This window comes from Colletes gigas, unplaced genomic scaffold (genome assembly GCF_013123115.1).
Source record: "Colletes gigas isolate AHSC1104 unplaced genomic scaffold, ASM1312311v1 Colletes_gigas_Sc00012, whole genome shotgun sequence".
Classification (NCBI taxonomy): Eukaryota; Metazoa; Arthropoda; class Insecta; order Hymenoptera; family Colletidae; genus Colletes; species Colletes gigas.
In genome coordinates this window covers 2,662,940-2,679,406 of record NW_025106641.1, presented here as the reverse complement: position 1 = coordinate 2,679,406, position 16,467 = coordinate 2,662,940, and the positions used below count along the sequence as shown (strand labels likewise).

Genomic DNA, 16,467 nt, shown 5'->3' with positions numbered 1-16,467 from the left:
TGTGTCGTATTCAAAATGTTTTAGCTTGAATTGGTCGAGACTAATTTTAAAAATAACGAAAAATGTTTATTCGTATTGGATCTGGCTGATACATAATAGACTGAGGAAAGGTGTACATAGTAAAAATATGATAAAATATCAGGAATAGAGGACAAAAACTTATTCTGTATCGAACTCGCGTGGAACTGATTTCAACGCCACGCCAGTTAACACAAAATATAAAAAATAAAATAGTAAAGTAGTTCAAAATTTGTTCTTGTAGAAGACATAGAAACATTATCATAATAACATAAGCATTATAAGAGTATCGCCGAAATAGACTGTGCTCGAGCATGCAAAAATATACCTAACAATTTAAAAATATTTCTCCAATTCTGATTCCATTTGTAGCGGAGAAGTCTGTGGAGCGTATCTAAACACAACTTTTCCCTCTTTGTTGATAATGAATTTGGTGAAATTCCATTTGACCGTGTCCGTCACGAATCCAGCTGCCTGGGTTTTTAGCCATTTCCACAATGGATGGGCATTGTCTCCATTAACGTCGACCTTTTCATAAACATCGAAAGTAACATTATATATCTTGATAAAGTCCAGAATTTGTTCCGAAGTGCCTGGCTCCTGACTGGCAAACTGATTCGACGGAAATGCAAGGATCCTTAAACCTTCATTTTCGCTATACTTTTCGTATAAATGTACCAACTCCTTGTAATTTCTGTCTGTCAGTCCGCAATTACTGGCAACATTTACAATTATGCAGACATGCCCGCGATATTTATTCAGCGGTACATCGTTGCCATGGATATCTCGAGCATGGAAATCATAGATCGTAGTAGCCAAATTCCAATTTTCATCCTGGTTAAAAGGAACCGGAGTTGTAGCAGGGCATTGTTCTTCCTTGTTGTCTTTGCAACTTTGTGCAATAACTCCAGACAAGATCAGAACCATCAAAACTAACGATTCTACAAAAAATAATCATAATCAACAAATAAGCAATGTGAAATATAGTTTTTTCTTCTTCGTTCAAATTTTTACGGTCGCTGTTTCGAAGATAAAGCCGGTTTCGTGACAATGGCCAGAAAAAAAAAAAAAAGTAAAAAAAAAACGATCTCAAAACATGTCGCGTCCGACCTTGACTGAATGCACGAATCATAAAATCAACGTTAAACGATTAATTTTCAGTAATATCGTTTTTTAATGAAAATTTGAAAACTTTTCTACGCGTTATTACGATTATTACTCACTACGCATTTTGCGTCGAAGAACGTGTCGTCGAACTGGAACAATTTATCAGAGCCGAAACGCTAACGTGATCTATATAAAACTGATCAACTGTGACTGATCAATTTTTATATCAGCGTATCGTAACGAAATGATGTACTACTATTGCTAAATATCTTCGGTACTGTCCGCTGGAATGAAATCTCCCGCACACTTTGACTTGCCGAACGCAACTGCGTTCATCTTCCTTTGTCCAGAATTTTTAATAAATCCCAAACACGTTGGCCTCTGTCCAGCGGTGTCCTTGAATCTGTGACATCACGGAGTTTCGAATGTCGAAACATATTTATTATGTTCATACAATTATATTATCTATTAATGATTTTAAGTGCCACTTATTATGACAAAATTTTCAATCGATAATTATTCAAGTAGCATTTCTGTTCATGATATAGTACTCATGTACATAGAACCCATTCTGTAAATCAATGCTTGCATCTTAAGTAATCTTAACACGTTTCAGTATCCATACCCGCTTTAGATTTCCAATTAATGAAATAACACTGAAAATGTTACGTTTTACCAATTAATCGATCCAAGAACTTTATACCAGTAACAGATTCAATGACCCATCTGTACATAAAATGTGACTAATGTCGAGATTTTATATTTAATATAATATAGAGTTTCTGCATTGCAATTATTTCGATAATATTTCGTTCCGACTTTGTATTATTTACATAAAGTTATGCATATAAAGTTCAATCGGTTATTTTCTCCATTTTTCACATAACCTAGGCCGACACACACGTAAATATAACCTTAAAAACGCAGACCTCAAGAATAAAATGAAATAAAATCATACAGTTATAATGCATAACGCAAAAATATTTAATAATCAAATGTTAAGGACGATTTATTTCGAAAAAATTGTCTTTTAAGTTTTATATGATTTTATAAAAATTATAAAGCAGCATTAAATTGTTATTAAACGTTATTGTCGCAATTAAATAAAAAATGGTAAGTACAATAAACTGTGTTAAATATTATATTAAAAACATTGTATCTTTTTGACGTAATTCATTGCTAATTTTTACTCTGTTATTTTAGGCGCGAAACGCAGAAAAGGCTATGTAAGTGTCTATAAGTTGGAAATTGTCTCATTTTTCTATGTTCAAACGTGTTCTTTCAAATTTATTTTCTTGATTGTTTTACAGGACTACGCTTGCTCGATGGCGAGCGGCGCAAAGCAACGAAGGTGCCAGAAAAGAACAAGAAAGGAGACCGTACCTAGCTTCCGAATGTAGAGACCTGCGAAAGGCAGAGAAATGGAGAATGCAAATAATTAGAGAAATTGCAAAGAAAGTGGCGCAGATACAGAACGCAGGCCTTGGAGAGTTTCGTATTCGGGACTTGAACGATGAAATAAATAAATTACTGAGAGAGAAACGACATTGGGAGGCTCAAATAAAAGAACTGGGTGGTCCCGATTATTCTAGAGTGGGGCCACGTATGCTAGATCACGAAGGTCGTGAGGTATAGTGTATATCAGATTATAAATGTCCTAAATCCTATTGTTATATGTACTAAAGTTTAAGTTTATAATGTAATTAAATATTCAGGTACCTGGAAATCGTGGCTACAAATATTTTGGAGCAGCGAAAGAATTGCCAGGAGTTAGAGAGCTGTTCGAGCAAGAACCACCTCCTCCTCCTCGTAAAACACGCGCAGAATTAATGAAAGACATTGATGCGGATTACTACGGTTACAGAGACGACGACGACGGGATTCTGTTACCGTTGGAACAGAAAGCGGAACAAGAAGCAAGAGATAGATCAGTAAAAGAATGGCTGGCAGAGCACGAGAAGAAGGAGCTCGAAGAGATCGAAGAAGAAGTTGAAACAACGGCGCAAAAAGCGATACCGTCGCAACAAGATATTCAGGAAGCATTGCTTGCAAGAAAAAAGCAAGAACTGTTAGAGAAGTATGTACTTTGACAGGTTTTATTTTGTATTCTTACGCATTAAATAACAACTATTTGTAAGTTTATTCGTTTAATTGTATTAGAGTACATTTTTATAAAACGCGACAGATATAATAATAATTATTATTAATATGTAAGTAATAACATTGATTACGTTAATTATTTTGTGCAGTAGACGTTCAAACTTCAATTTAATACTTATCGAGAAAGAGTGCTGTAGATAAAATATATAGATCAAAATTTAACGGTAGTCTGTTTATAAATCTCGCGATCCTTATTATTTGTTTTGTACGTTGCACTCGATTGTTGCAATCTAAGCACCCAATACTCGAGAAAGGGGACACAATAGAATAAAACACCAAGAAAGACGACAAATTACGGTTAGTGTTGTAAAAATTGTTCTTCGCAGCATACATTCATACTTTGCCGAAGGAGTATTTAAAAAATAATAATTTAATCGTTTGTCTTCCTTCTTGCTATCGCGTTGGAGCAAAATCAACTGGCTACACGAGACAACCAAAGAATTGTATCTATCCCAATACTTGGCTACCTCCTTCCGCACTACTCGTCGAGCAAATTTTCATTTTCGAATAACGAATAAAAGTATTCGGTTCGTTCGTAAACCAGCTTCAACCCGAGGCTTTGATTAAACAAATTTGTTAACAAACTCTAGTTTACGAGAGTAATACATAGGTAAACTAATTTACGAACGAGTCTAAAATTTGTATTCGTTGTCTGGAAGCAGAATTTGCCCGAGTGTCTTCCATACTAAGCCAGTCATTTTGTTCTTTGAAGATATTCTGATGGGATTACCACTATTATTGTAAGAAACTGGGAACAGTCAAAGGCATAGGAATTACCCTGAAAAAGCCCTATACGTTAATTAAGTAGACGTATCCGGTCCGAAAATACTTTGAAAATTGTTTCGTTTCCGTTCGTAACCGCTCGCCAACGAGACGAGAACTATGCGCACGTACATACGTGTACATACGTGTACATACATACAGTCCGTTCGCGTGTAATAAATATCTTCCTTTGATCGTCGATTCAACATCGTGTTGTTTATAAACAGACTGTACAATATACAATTACGTTATCAGGACTCAGAATTGAAAATTATCCTAATTAAACGCTAGCTAAACTCGCGGCTACGCTTACGATTTATCAAAGTAGAGTGAAATTACTCGATCGCGCGTATCTCGTCCATACGTCTGCCGTATTCGCGTGTTTCCAAGCGGGAAATGTCTTCAGCGACGATATGCTACAGTCGAAAGCGCTAAAGGCGTCTCTTTAAAAGAACAGGCTGCACGTGATCGCGAGAAAAATTCCACGCATACCAAAAGGAACATCTTCCGAGTCCCTGGAAAAAATCACGTTGCACCGTGACACGGTTTAACGCGAGAGAATAGTTCGAGCATGGATTAATCATCGTTAATTACCTAAAATGCTAAAGCTTGAAAAAGTCAAGCGTTGAACGATTCACAGCATCTGTTTTGTTCGCTAATCAGTCGCCTAATTTCGGCCGGTTGAATCAAAATCTCTAATATACATATAAACGTATGGATAATCTACGTTTACCGTAGTCACGCGATACCGTGTACGTCTCTAGTTTTAGTTAAGTAATATCAACTCTAGAATCACATCTGCGTTTACGAGGGGTGTGCTTTGCGAGTTTTATTGTGCGTCATTGAATCGTGAATGTTCGCCCTCGTACTTCCACGGTTCCCTGTCCCAACCATCTGTTCGAATTAACCGTTCGATCCCCTAGTCAGGTTGCCTATACATATCGTGGAAACACGAAATATATGTAATAGGAATAAAGTGTGTCGATGGGAGTTTCAGCGATACAGCTAATCGTCTAACAAAAATCTAAAGCTTTGCCTTTAACTTGCGAGAGACCTTTGCGCGCTTCCTGTCACTGTCGCAACACGTTCACAGTCCGCGTTTAAATCGCATCCTATCGCTCGAACGTAACAAGAGGAGATACATATTTTCATGGTAATCAATGTTTCCAGCTACTCCCTTGAACATTTCCACCATCGTCCGTCATCGTCCCTGAAACACAACTGTTTCTTTAGTTAGTCGATTAATAACGGTTCAAATTTCGGATCAACGTATACGGGCGATACTTGCACTCGACCAATTCCAAAGTAAAAACCGTTTCACGTATGCAGATCGTTAAGACTTTGAACGTGTTAACGGCATCGAAGAGAGAACAGAGAGAACGTACCAAGTGAAACGAAAAAGAGACTACAAGAATTTCACAGCCTCGCGTACTTTGTTATTCTCGGATCCGAGAAAAGTGCACCGATCCAAGGATCGCCCTAGGCCCTGCAGCAAGGGGGACCGATCCCGTAGATCGCGCGTGACAATCCATTCTCGAACCACACGCGTTGATTCGCGGACTCGTCGTTTCGGCTCGTGACAAGCATTATGCATGCGTAGGCATGTCCGTTGAAAATGTGGCGAAATCGCGAGAGCGAAAGAAAAATAGGGTATTGTGTATTTCGCTCGGCTAGCCCGTCCAAAGAAGAACTAGAGGATCGCGCGTGTTTTCGTATACGGGGCCCTCGACTCGGCTGGGTATCCCACGACGATTCTCCGTCGACGGACACGCGGCCTAAAAATGGTGAAAGGCACAAAGTAAAAAATAAACGATCATGGTTGTCGGCTCAGGCACATATCGAGTTTAAAAAATTTCATGCCACGGTTACGCGGTCCGTTTACTTGTGCGCGGTTAATTTAAGATCGATAAAATTGCATGTACGCAAGTCGTTTCGTTTATCTCGATCACCTTAATATCTCGTTGATTTCTTTCGATGATTATAATAGAAATATCTTAAGGAAGAAGTTTGTTTGTTTGTTGTCCGAATCGACTCGCTGAACGAAACGATTCTTTAAGGTTTGCTTTATCGCCGATATTTATCCCTTCTGATCTTGGCCGATCCAGGCAGACGAAACACCTTGCGTACACGCGCGTGTGTGTACATGAACGTGTAAAAGTGTGCGATTTATGTGTACGCGTGTCTCATGTTCGCGTTCTTTTTCAGTTTCTTGATGCATATGTGATATACATACGTAATATGTATGTTGAAAACACCCACAACTCCGTCCGGCGTATCAAAAAGGAATGTACTTGGTACATCGATAGAGTTTCGTAACTCAGAGTTACCCACGTACGTAAAGAATGAAGACAGCTCCGATTGACTTCAGGTGATCTTATTCGGGCAGTAGACAGCGCATCCAATACGAACGGCAGCCGTTTGTTTCGTTAAAAGTGTTCTTCGCCTTCTGTTTTTTTTCTTTTTTTTTTTTTTTTTTTTTTTATGGCTTCCTATTAAACGATCAGTCGTGCCAAGACGCGCCAACGAGCGCGCGTTACCCACAGCGTGTTTGATGTTTCTTTATCGATCAAACTGTATCGTTTATCGTTAATGTAAAATATTTTTCTCCGTAACAGGCACTCTTTCATAGTCGGGCATCTCAAGGACGCAGCAGCGAATGCCAGCGTTGAATTTGCGTTGGCTGCCTTGCCGCGCGCATGTCGTTCCAGTGCTGAAGTTCCTCCGAGCTGTTCAGTCCCAGACTGAGCCAGCCGATCATTTCTCTGCCTTTCCTCCCCATGCCTCCTCTTCGCCGATTGTAAACCGACAGGAAGAGCGTTACGTCCCCGAGTTGGAACAGAGCAACCTACGGGAATTGTTTCGGGTTCAACGAGAGTACGCTTACAACATTATCGAAAATGTGCGCCCGATATAGATGTAAGAAACGTGCCTGGAATATAAACGTTTCCTTGTAAAGAGGATTGGGCTGAGCACGTTTCAAACCAGTTTTCGATCGTCCCATTTCGTGACCGTTGCTGTCCACGAGTGCAAGCTTGACGTACGTGTCGGGCGGTTTCGTGTCGTTTCCGCCGCCACCCCGAAAATGAGACCCTTTGATTATTTCTACCGACAAACGTCCTGTTGTCCCGTTGTACGCCAAGCCTATTAGTATCTCTGCCACGCTTCCGCCCTTCATGCTGCTGCCGTATGGAGGCACGGTGGGCGATGCGTACGACTGAACGGATTGCTGAGATCCCGTGGAATCGCTACGCGTCAAGCTACTGGTTGTTCCCCATTCTTGCACCTTCAAGCACAAGACGGCGGATGAAATACATATGCAATGCGACAAGAATAAGGTAGGAATCGAAGCACGCGTATAGGGGGATTTACCGAGGACGATGGCGGTGGTTGTAGCGTTAACCACAGAGTCGTCTCGAGCTGAAGATTAATCTGATCGAAGGAGACTCTGGCTTCGCCGAGCAGTCTCTCACGGCGCATCCTTCCGCTCCACAGGTAGACTCTTAAACGTACACCCATCGCGTTCACATCCTCTGGGTTCACGCGGGGTAGAAGGTAACTTTCCATGTACTGCGGGGACGTACCCTGACGGACACGGGTCTTGCGTCGTTGCTTCTTCGACGGTAAAAGTACCAGACGTACCTGACTACCGCCTATACCCTCGGGATAATTTCGTCCTTGCAACACGTGTACCTACGAACAGATGTGGAATCTTAATCTTACGTTTAACCTTTGAATTTGGAATTTCCGTATCGTCGTTACCGTTACACGTTTACATACGTATAAGAGGTACGTACCGTCATCTCCCGCATCGGTGCATCGTACAAAAACGCAACCTCCAGGCTGCCCACTTCTTCGGCGACCGTGCCCATCGTCTCGATGATGTCGTTGCTCGTCGGCCCATTCTGATCGATCTCTTCTTCCTGTTCTCTGGCACCGAGTAGAATATTCGAAGCACCGACTTCCACTACGCACTGCGATCAATGGAAAACATTAGTCAGAATCGGATAAAACGATAATACGGCCTTGTCAAGGAAACATCGAATCGATACAGCGTCGCAATGTATAAATATAAAAAGTATAAAAGTTACGTTTATTTAATATACGTATAGCTTATCCACCGTTTAGATGCTGTTAGTTCACCTGTTGTTGATCGGCAGGAGAGTGTTCTTCCGTGCAACTGCTGGAAGTGGTTCCAGCATCTAAAACGATAAAAACAACGTATGTATAGGTAGTCAGGATGACGGGGTGAATCAACGATGCGAATTAGATTGAGATATATTTGGTACAACTGACCCACGATGGTCGGTCCATCTTCCGCTTGGATGGTCAGCGTATCAGGCGGCGGATGAGGACGTGGATTCAATCGACGTAGGGCGTCTTCTTCCGAGTCGGAACTGGTTTCTGGGTCCGAATAGGAAAATACCTTTCCTGTTGAATTCCATTTGGAAAATATACGTTTCGTTAGGAACATTCGTATACGAGAGCATCCCGCTGGAAACTTAAACACTTAACAGAAACGAAGAGTTTTGCTACACGTACAGAGAAGCAAAGAGAATTAATTACAATTATGAAGTATTCGATCCGGAACCAAGTCTTTTTATATGCTTTCAAGTGTCACTGATCTATGACAACGTGAAATATGGTACTATATTCGAAATAGAAAAGGTACCAATGTGATCTGATCTTGTTAATGAAGTTTTCTCTATGTTTCTGTTAATGTCGTCTACACGACGTGTGTGCGAAACTTAGGCGGTACAATCGGATCCATAAAAATATACATCGAGAATGCAGAGTGCAGAAAGTTGTCACCTATGTTCTTCGTAATTTGAGAAGTGGAACTGTTGTTAGATTCGCATAGGGGCACGCAAACTCCTCCGAAAAGTGTGGTCGTGGATGGTGGGGTGAAGCACCACTTGCGAGATAAATACAAAAAGAGAGCCAACAAGAGGACCACAAAGCCAGCAACGGCACCCAGAAATGCTGTCGCTTCCACAGGTACTGAAATCGATCGATTTTTCTCATTGTCTGTACGATGCATGCTGTTTTCTTTAAAGCGGTACAAAAAATTTGTTTAAAGACTTTGAAAAATAGTGTCGGAAAGATGAAAGTTTCGAGCTAAATAAAAAATGTAGCGATTATCTGGTTGGGTAAATTTCTACTGATTCTACTGTACATATACGTACATATGATAGAGGTTAAAAGATAGCCTTGTTGGGCAGAAATTGTTAAACGTCATTAATTATTAATTATTTATTGGCTATGAGGAGAAAAGGCGTTCACCCGTGCACCGTTTAAAATCCTTTTCTCTCTCACTCCCGACCGGCGATCGTACGCGTCGTTTGGCATATATCGAACGCGTTCAAACACTAGCGACACGTTACATCTAAATGACCTGGAATAATTAACCATCGTTGCTCCAGTTGCCACGCAAACTGCCGCTGCGATATTGCCCAGCAAAATATGCCGTTTAATGATTCGCGGTAACGAGATCACGTCGATTCGATTCCGCAAACTATTCTCGCGAGATTTGTCATTTCGCAGCAACGATGATTACAATATTTGCTAGCTTCGAATGGATAAACCCGAGGCGGTGCGCTTCGAAAAGTCCTCGGTTTGCGCAATGCGGACGCGTCGAATAACAACCCTTCGAGATATTCCCGATTATTCGAAACAAACGATCGTTCGAAACGTGTTTTCACGAATCGTGAGAAATAACGGTCGTATATTGGATTGGTCGTTTAGCCGAATCAGTTTTAAGGTAACTCCTATGAGGAAGAAACAGGGGCTGAGAAGGGAATCAACGAACGCGCGTTTCACCGTTCGTTTCTCTCGACTCGATCTCCTGGCCTGACTGGCCCCTCGACAGGCATCGAATCGTCGATTATTCGTATCAATGATCACGCCCTTCGTTACACTTCGTACACGTAAACTTTGCTAGAGAAGCTCCGCTAGCCGTGCGAAATGTAGTGGACTTACCCGCCAGAAAATGGTCTGATCCAGCCAGAATCATGCTCGTCCTTGTGTCGCATTAAACCCTTCCTCTTACGCTGTTCCGTCGATCGAACGCGGCGAGTCGTCCTCCTCCGCGAATAATGAACTCATTATTTGCTCGGTGCGAGCTTATCCGACAGAAGACTCGTGGGCCGTTCGCGATCTTCGTGTAAGCGTGGTTACAAACAGCCGAATAATAATACGTGGGCGGGGGTGTACACACAGCACTCTGTTGCTCGCGACGACGTGTGCGCCTGCAATACCCTGACCATCTGTACGCGTGCGCCTCGCGTCCGCGCGTATACGTCCCCGAGGGGGATTTACTTCGCCAGGGATTCTCATTCGAAACGCGTTGGTAAGTCTAACGCAAGAATTCCCAAATTATTTTTTACAATGATACATTTAATCACTGTGCGATCAATTAGAATATTTCTCTGCTCTTGTAACGCGACATGACGATCTATCGGAATTTAGCGGTGGAGTTGTAAAATCCGATTAGATTCGAAACATTATTTTCTCGACAGTAATATAATGTTGACAAAGATTTTTATGCACCGATCAAACAAATAAGGTTACATTAACATCAATAGCAAATGAAGAAACTGACGTCAAGTTTTTAAAGAACATTGGACATTATTGAAACAAATATACGCAAAATAAGTAAAACGAAACTAAATTGAAGGAAATATTTTCTAAAATTATTATTTTAACATCGGAACTGAAGCGTAGAGATATCGAAAAACGATGACGGCTTGTATCGTCGATAATCAATATTTTATAAACGTATCCTGGTTCTCTTGTTTAAAAAATATTAACGTATTCTACGGAATTACGTTCGTAATTTTCTCATACATTTCAAACTTCAAATAAATGGTGGTTGGTACGTTTTAATGCTAACCGAAAGTAGAACCGACAACTCTTTACTTCGCAGTGCTTGTTGCCGGTCGCCAATGAGATCAATCGGTTAACGAATAACTTATTTATCTTCTTGATGCAAACATACGCGCTTCCTGGGTACATTGTTCGATTTCTTTATAGATAAACGATATATTTTATGTTTGATTAATTGATACAAATTATAGAATTTAATATATGATCAGTTTTTCTAACACGTCCAATTTTTACATTTTTTTTTTTTTACTTATTTATTACACATAAGACTAGAAATGTTCAAATTGATCGGGTTAAGTTCCATGTGTTGTTTGTTATCGATTAACATAACCTGAAAAATGAAATATCTGACGGAACGTATCAATTGAACAATTTCAGTAATTATTAGATCAAATAGAATATATTCTAGGGAAAATAATATTATTCTACTAAAACTCATCTATTTTATATTGTAGGTACTATATACTTCTTACATTCGATATTAAAACATAATTGAACATGCAATTTTACATTTAATTATGCTTCTGATATTGTATAATGTATTATTCCAATAACAGGAACAAATGAGTATGAGCTATTTTACAATATTACGTTTTAAACAGTCGGTAACGTTAAATAGATGTTTGCTGAAGAAATGTTTAAGGCAGTATTTAATGTACAACGCAAGTTTATATTCCACCGGAACAAATAACCATCATAAAAATTATATTACTAAGAAAGAACGCGTCGCTAGGAGAAGGGCATTAAGATTGCAAATACTTCAAGATATTAAACAGACTAAACGGAAAGTAGAAGAAATTATAGAAAAGGAAAACATTTGGACGATACCAAACTTACTTTGTATGGCTAGAATTGTAACGTCGCCTTATTTAAGTTACATGATCTTGTCACAGGATTACCAGGTAAAACAATAGCGTTACATACGTATAATTAATATATATTAATTATATCAGTATTATTTGTTGATATTACAGGTAGCACTGTGGTTATTAATAATTGCAGGATTCAGTGATCTAGCCGATGGATGGATAGCACGTACTTGGACGTCCCAAGCATCTAAGCTTGGTAGTTTTCTAGACCCGGTTGCAGATAAATTACTAGTAGGTACGTTGTTCCTTTCGTTGGCCTGGGTAGGACTGGTTCCTATTCCTTTGGCATGTCTTGTCGTCGTAAGGGACGTTGCCTTAGTTTCTGCCGCTTCGTATATTAGATATCGATCTTTACCACCGCCGGTACGTACCACGTTAAAAAAATGTAAATCGGTTAAGTATTTAGCTAAATTAATTTTTCGCTATGACATTTCAGAAAACCCTTGCTAGGTACTTTGATCCTACGCATGCGACGGTACAATTAGCTCCAACATATATAAGTAAAATTAATACCGCTATTCAGTTGTCTTTTGTTGCTGGGACATTGGCTGCTCCTATATTTCATTTTGTAAATCATCCAATTTTAGAAGGTCTATGTTACGTTACAGCATTAACAACATTAGCAGGAGGTATTAGCTACCTGATATCAAAAAATACGTATAAATTTTTAAGTAAAAAAAACTCGACAAAATCGTCTCGCTAAGTGAATTTGTATATAATTAATAATATCAACAAAATAGAACATCGATGCTATGTTTAGATTTATTACTTGCTTTCTTTAATAAATGTTATTTAAATATGTACTGTATTTAACAATGAAACGAATAACAATATTTTTATTTGGTAATTGATCTACGTCGTTAGTTTTATTTGCTCATGTCGTACGTTTCGTACGCAAACTGTTCAAAGTGACACATATCGTAACATACACCGATATAGTCAATTTCTAAACTAAATGGCCCATTTTTTTTATCGCAAATAGTAATACCAAAATTCGTGACATCGGATCGCGCCAAAGAACTTTGAACGTCTTGTAATACACCTCTTCCACCCATCGCGAATTTAGAAAATGGTATTTTAACATACTGCCAATAAGGTCCACCTCTGGTATATAATACATAATGATGAGCCTTGTACCAGAATAAATCAATCGGTCCCTTTTGTAAAATATTCAACATATAACATCTACCGTCTCCTCTAACTTTTAAAACCAGACTATTGTACTTTGCCCAATCGAGTTTAATTTTTCGTTTAAAAGACTTCAATTTTCGTACTGTTGTTACGTTACAAAAACCAGCAATCATCGTTCTACCGTCTTTAGGTAATTCGGTACTTAATACACCATGGAATATTCCAGTGCCACGAGAGGACAATTCTAATCTAAACAGAGACTATATTTAACAATCTTAAATAATTTTGTTCAAGTTAAATTTACATGCCCATGACACTTACTTAGCGGTTGAATAACCATTATCGTAATCACTATCGCAGGTTAGAACCCATTCATTCCGCGATTTTAAAGTTCCATCGAATTTCCAAACGATATTCTCTGCGCTTGGTGAAATTATAATAGAGCGCATTCTATATTTATCCCGTATCTCTTTTCGAAATAACGATACCTCTTCCTTCATTCCACGATATCCATTTCGCATTTTTTCAAAGATACTTAAATTTTCCGGTTCTGGTGGTATGTCATATTTGTACGGATAATGTATTCCTTTTCTTTCGTACATATACGATATACAACTTTTGTGAAACCCTCTTTTATTACTTCTCTTCAAACATAGTCGTGATACAGAAATCATGATTGTCTTATAGGGCGATTAAACAAAAATATCATAAGATACCTACATACACGACGTGCAAACGCGCGAGTACATTAATTCTTGCTCATTCGTATTTTATATGGACTAACTCTCGTTCACTGTAAATGCAATTGAACGTATCAAAAATATGCATCGTGTAAATGAAGCCTACAACTATATGTATAGGTTATACAGTATAACCTAAAAATATCTCTGTATAAAGGTATTAGGGTAAATAGTACTAGGGCGATGTTGGTGACATTAGAAAATTTACGTGCTCGGGCGAATCGAAAGCAGCTCCCTGTCTATATGTTAAAGAAAGTGTGACCCACTGGTGGTACATGATTTGCACAGGCATGGAATAGTTCGTTACCTTCGACGCTAGATGGCGCTTATTTATCGACCCAGCCTCTCCTGGCTTCTGCTGGCCTCTGCTGACCTCTGCCAGCATGTGTGGGTCTCTGCCTGCCTCTGCTGGCCTTTGCTGGTCCCTGCTGACCGCTGCTGACCACACTCCTGATACTTCTGACAACGTATAACGATCACAACTTGCTACTGCTTGCCTCTGCTTGCCTCTGCTGGTCTACGCTGGACGCTGCTGGCCTCTGCTGGCTTCCGCTGGTCCCCGTTGGCCTCCGCTGGCCTCTGCTGACCACTGCTGATGCTTCCGACAACATATAACGATTACTACGGGCTACTGCCACCCTCTGACAGTCTCTACTGGCCTCTGCTGGCTTCTGCTGACCACCACTTATATTTCTGACAATGTATGACGAATCCTACTGACCTCTGCCTGCCCCGCTGGTCTCTGCTGATCGCTGCTGACCACCCCTTATGCTTCCGACAACGTATAACGATTACAACTTGCCACTGCTTGCCACTCCTTGCCACTGCTGGCCTCCGCAGGCCTCCGCTGGCCTCCGCTGTCCTCCGCTGGTCTCCGCTGACCACTGCTGACCACCACCGATGCTTCCGACAACGTGTGACGATTACTACATGTTACTGCTTGCCTCTGCAAGCCTCTACTGTCCCCTGCTGACCCCTGCTGACCACTGCTGACCCCTGCTGACCCCTGCTGACCACTGCTGACCACTGCTGACCACTGCTGAACCTTGTTAACAACTTCTGCCATGATATATATGTATTAAAACATTGTATAATGTAAATCTATGGCAATAAATGATATAATTACAAAGAATTCTATGTGTTCTCATCATTTTTTACCTTTCTTCTCCTCTCCAAATCATTACCTTAGTTATAAGACTCCCTGAAACTCCTTGGTTTCCCTGAACCCACTAGGAAGTCCTGGAACACCTCGGAAGTCCTGAAACTCAGAACTTTGCTAAAAATTCAGGTTTTCCAATAATTTTCGGCGTTTCCAAGAAATTCCAGGGCTTCCCAGTTGTTTCAGGGCTTTCCAGCTGTTTCAGGGCTTTCACGTCGTTTCAGGACTTTTTCGCTGTTTCAGGGCTTTCCAGCTGTTTCAGGGGGGTTTAGCTGTTTCAGGACTTTCCACATGTTTCAGGACTTTTTCGCTGTTTCAGGACTTTCCAGCTGTTTCAGGACTTTCCAGCTGTTTCAGGACTTTCCTTATGTTTCAGGACTTTTTCGCTGTTTCAGGACTTTTTCGTTGTTCCAGGATTTCCCAGCTGTTTCAGGAATTTCCAATTGTTTCAGGACTTTCCAGCTGTTTCAGGACTTCCCAGTTGTTTAAAAAAAAAATTTAATCGGGACCCCCCTCAAATCTTTTCGAGGACCTTGGAAATTTTTCGAGCGAATAAATAAATAACCGATGGCGGTTTTAGGTTCATTTTAGACTTTGTTATTAGGAGGACATGATATCGGAAGAGGTGGCACGTATCTTATAACTATGGGAATGCTTTGGAGAGGTAAAGGAAGGTAAAAATGACGAGAAGACATAGAATTCTTTGAAATTATAACATTTATTGCAATAGATTTACATTATACAAGGCTTTAATACATATACATCATATCAGAAGATGTCAACAATGGTCAGCAGTGGTCAGCAGTGGTCAGCCGGGGTCAGCAGGGACCAGTAGACGCATGTGGAGGCATGTAGAGGGATGTAGAGGCATGTAGAGACCAGCAGGAGCAAGCAGTAACACATAGTAATCGATACACGTTGTCGGAAGTATCAGGAATGGTCAGCAGCGGTCAGCAGGGGCCAGCAGAGGCCAGCAGAGGCCAGCAGAGGCCAGCAGAGGGATGTAGAGGCATCTAGATGCATGTAGAAGCATGTAGAGACCAGCAGGAGCAAGCAGGAACACGTAGTAATCGTTATACCTTGTCAGAAGTATCAGGAGTGGTCAGCAGCGGTCAGCAGAGGCCAGCAGAGGCCAGCAGAGGCCAGCAGAGGGATGTAGAGGCATGTAGAGAGCAGCAGGAGCAAACAGGAACACGTAGTAATCGTTATACCTTGTCAGAAGTATCAGGAGTGGTCAGCAGCGGGCAGCAGAGGCGAGCGGAGGCAGGCAGAGGCCAGCAGAGGCCAGCAGAGGCCAGCAGAGGAATGTAGAGGCATGTAGAGGCATGGAGAGACCAGCAGGAGCAACCAGTAACACATAGAAATCGTTATACGTTGTCGGAAGTATCAGGAGTGGTCAGCAGCGGTCAGCAGGGGCCAGCAGAGGCCAGCAGAGGCCAGCAGAGGAATGTAGAGGCATGTAGAGGCATGGAGAGACCAGCAGGAGCAACCAGTAACACATAGAAATCGTTATAAGTTGTCGAAAGTATTAGGTGTGGTCAGCAGCGGTCAGCAGAGGCGAGCAGAGGCAGGCAGAGGCTAGCAGAGGGATGTAGAGGCATCTAGATGCATGTAGAAGCATGTAGAGGCATGTAGAGAC

General features: G+C 40.8%; 5 protein-coding genes across 12 annotated transcripts; 2 read left to right on the top strand and 3 right to left on the bottom strand.

Annotated features, from left to right (window-relative positions):
* Positions 1 to 138: 138 nt before the first annotated feature.
* On the bottom strand, positions 139 to 1,471 carry LOC122399219 (probable phospholipid hydroperoxide glutathione peroxidase). Its single transcript, XM_043399733.1, has 2 exons — positions 1,242 to 1,471; positions 139 to 959 (listed from the first exon to the last, which is right to left on the bottom strand). Exons 1-2 carry the CDS (start codon positions 1,246 to 1,248, stop codon positions 355 to 357), a joined length of 612 nt encoding a protein of 203 aa, XP_043255668.1. The 5' UTR covers positions 1,249 to 1,471; the 3' UTR covers positions 139 to 354.
* Positions 1,472 to 2,178: 707 nt separating this feature from the next.
* LOC122399218 (pre-mRNA-splicing factor ISY1 homolog) lies at positions 2,179 to 4,708 on the top strand. Its single transcript, XM_043399732.1, has 4 exons — positions 2,179 to 2,238; positions 2,329 to 2,351; positions 2,436 to 2,754; positions 2,841 to 4,708. The coding sequence occupies exons 1-4, from the start codon at positions 2,236 to 2,238 to the stop codon at positions 3,213 to 3,215; spliced, it is 720 nt and encodes a 239-aa protein (XP_043255667.1). The 5' UTR covers positions 2,179 to 2,235; the 3' UTR covers positions 3,216 to 4,708.
* LOC122399215 (synaptotagmin-14) lies at positions 4,704 to 10,257 on the bottom strand. Of its 3 annotated transcripts, none has more exons than XR_006259251.1 (9): positions 10,024 to 10,257; positions 8,857 to 9,045; positions 8,341 to 8,475; positions 8,188 to 8,246; positions 7,842 to 8,018; positions 7,417 to 7,737; positions 6,977 to 7,330; positions 6,281 to 6,892; positions 4,704 to 5,822 (listed from the first exon to the last, which is right to left on the bottom strand). XR_006259251.1 is itself a non-coding variant. In XM_043399723.1 (8 exons), exons 1-8 carry the CDS (start codon positions 10,055 to 10,057, stop codon positions 6,686 to 6,688), a joined length of 1,476 nt encoding a protein of 491 aa, XP_043255658.1. In that variant the 5' UTR covers positions 10,058 to 10,257; the 3' UTR covers positions 4,704 to 6,685. The 3 variants fall into 3 exon arrangements, 1 of the variants encoding a protein (XP_043255658.1); XR_006259252.1 differs by having other exon boundaries at positions 6,383 to 6,892; XM_043399723.1 differs by having other exon boundaries at positions 4,704 to 6,892.
* Positions 10,258 to 10,267: 10 nt separating this feature from the next.
* Positions 10,268 to 12,643, top strand: LOC122399217 (probable cardiolipin synthase (CMP-forming)). Of its 3 annotated transcripts, none has more exons than XM_043399731.1 (4): positions 10,268 to 10,393; positions 11,487 to 11,831; positions 11,904 to 12,161; positions 12,235 to 12,501. In XM_043399731.1, exons 2-4 carry the CDS (start codon positions 11,493 to 11,495, stop codon positions 12,499 to 12,501), a joined length of 864 nt encoding a protein of 287 aa, XP_043255666.1. In that variant the 5' UTR covers positions 10,268 to 10,393; positions 11,487 to 11,492. The 3 variants fall into 3 exon arrangements, with proteins under 3 accessions (XP_043255666.1, XP_043255664.1, XP_043255665.1); XM_043399729.1 differs by lacking the exon at positions 10,268 to 10,393 and adding an exon at positions 11,228 to 11,380 and having other exon boundaries at positions 12,235 to 12,643; XM_043399730.1 differs by lacking the exon at positions 10,268 to 10,393 and adding an exon at positions 11,229 to 11,384.
* Positions 12,541 to 14,083, bottom strand: LOC122399216 (complex I intermediate-associated protein 30, mitochondrial). 4 transcript variants are annotated; one of them, XM_043399728.1, is made up of 3 exons: positions 13,650 to 13,812; positions 13,251 to 13,573; positions 12,541 to 13,178 (listed from the first exon to the last, which is right to left on the bottom strand). In XM_043399728.1, the coding sequence occupies exons 2-3, from the start codon at positions 13,529 to 13,531 to the stop codon at positions 12,665 to 12,667; spliced, it is 795 nt and encodes a 264-aa protein (XP_043255663.1). In that variant the 5' UTR covers positions 13,532 to 13,573; positions 13,650 to 13,812; the 3' UTR covers positions 12,541 to 12,664. The 4 variants fall into 4 exon arrangements, with proteins under 4 accessions (XP_043255663.1, XP_043255662.1, XP_043255661.1 ...); XM_043399727.1 differs by having other exon boundaries at positions 13,251 to 13,568; XM_043399726.1 differs by adding an exon at positions 13,977 to 14,083 and having other exon boundaries at positions 12,543 to 13,178; positions 13,251 to 13,722.
* Between the last annotated feature and the right edge of the window lie 2,384 nt (positions 14,084 to 16,467).

Excerpts from the sequence above, each read along its gene's own strand:
- LOC122399218 (XM_043399732.1), top strand. Across the intron at positions 2,352-2,435 it reads CGAAACGCAGAAAAGGCTAT|GACTACGCTTGCTCGATGGC; the intron begins GTAAGTGTCTAT and ends ATTGTTTTACAG. Across the intron at positions 2,755-2,840 it reads TAGATCACGAAGGTCGTGAG|GTACCTGGAAATCGTGGCTA; the intron begins GTATAGTGTATA and ends TTAAATATTCAG.
- LOC122399216 (XM_043399726.1), bottom strand. The coding sequence starts at position 13,603 with ATGATTTCTGTATCACGACTATGTTTGAAGAGAAGTAATAAAAGAGGG. Across the intron at positions 13,179-13,250 it reads AATGGTTATTCAACCGCTAA|ATTAGAATTGTCCTCTCGTG; the intron begins GTAAGTGTCATG and ends GTCTCTGTTTAG.
- LOC122399217 (XM_043399729.1), top strand. The coding sequence starts at position 11,493 with ATGAGTATGAGCTATTTTACAATATTACGTTTTAAACAGTCGGTAACG. Across the intron at positions 11,832-11,903 it reads TCTTGTCACAGGATTACCAG|GTAGCACTGTGGTTATTAAT; the intron begins GTAAAACAATAG and ends TTGATATTACAG. Across the intron at positions 12,162-12,234 it reads ATCGATCTTTACCACCGCCG|AAAACCCTTGCTAGGTACTT; the intron begins GTACGTACCACG and ends ATGACATTTCAG.
- LOC122399215 (XM_043399723.1), bottom strand. The coding sequence starts at position 10,057 with ATGATTCTGGCTGGATCAGACCATTTTCTGGCGG. Across the intron at positions 8,476-8,856 it reads TCAAATTACGAAGAACATAG|GAAAGGTATTTTCCTATTCG; the intron begins GTGACAACTTTC and ends GGAATTCAACAG. Across the intron at positions 7,331-7,416 it reads AACCACCGCCATCGTCCTCG|GTGCAAGAATGGGGAACAAC; the intron begins GTAAATCCCCCT and ends TTGTGCTTGAAG.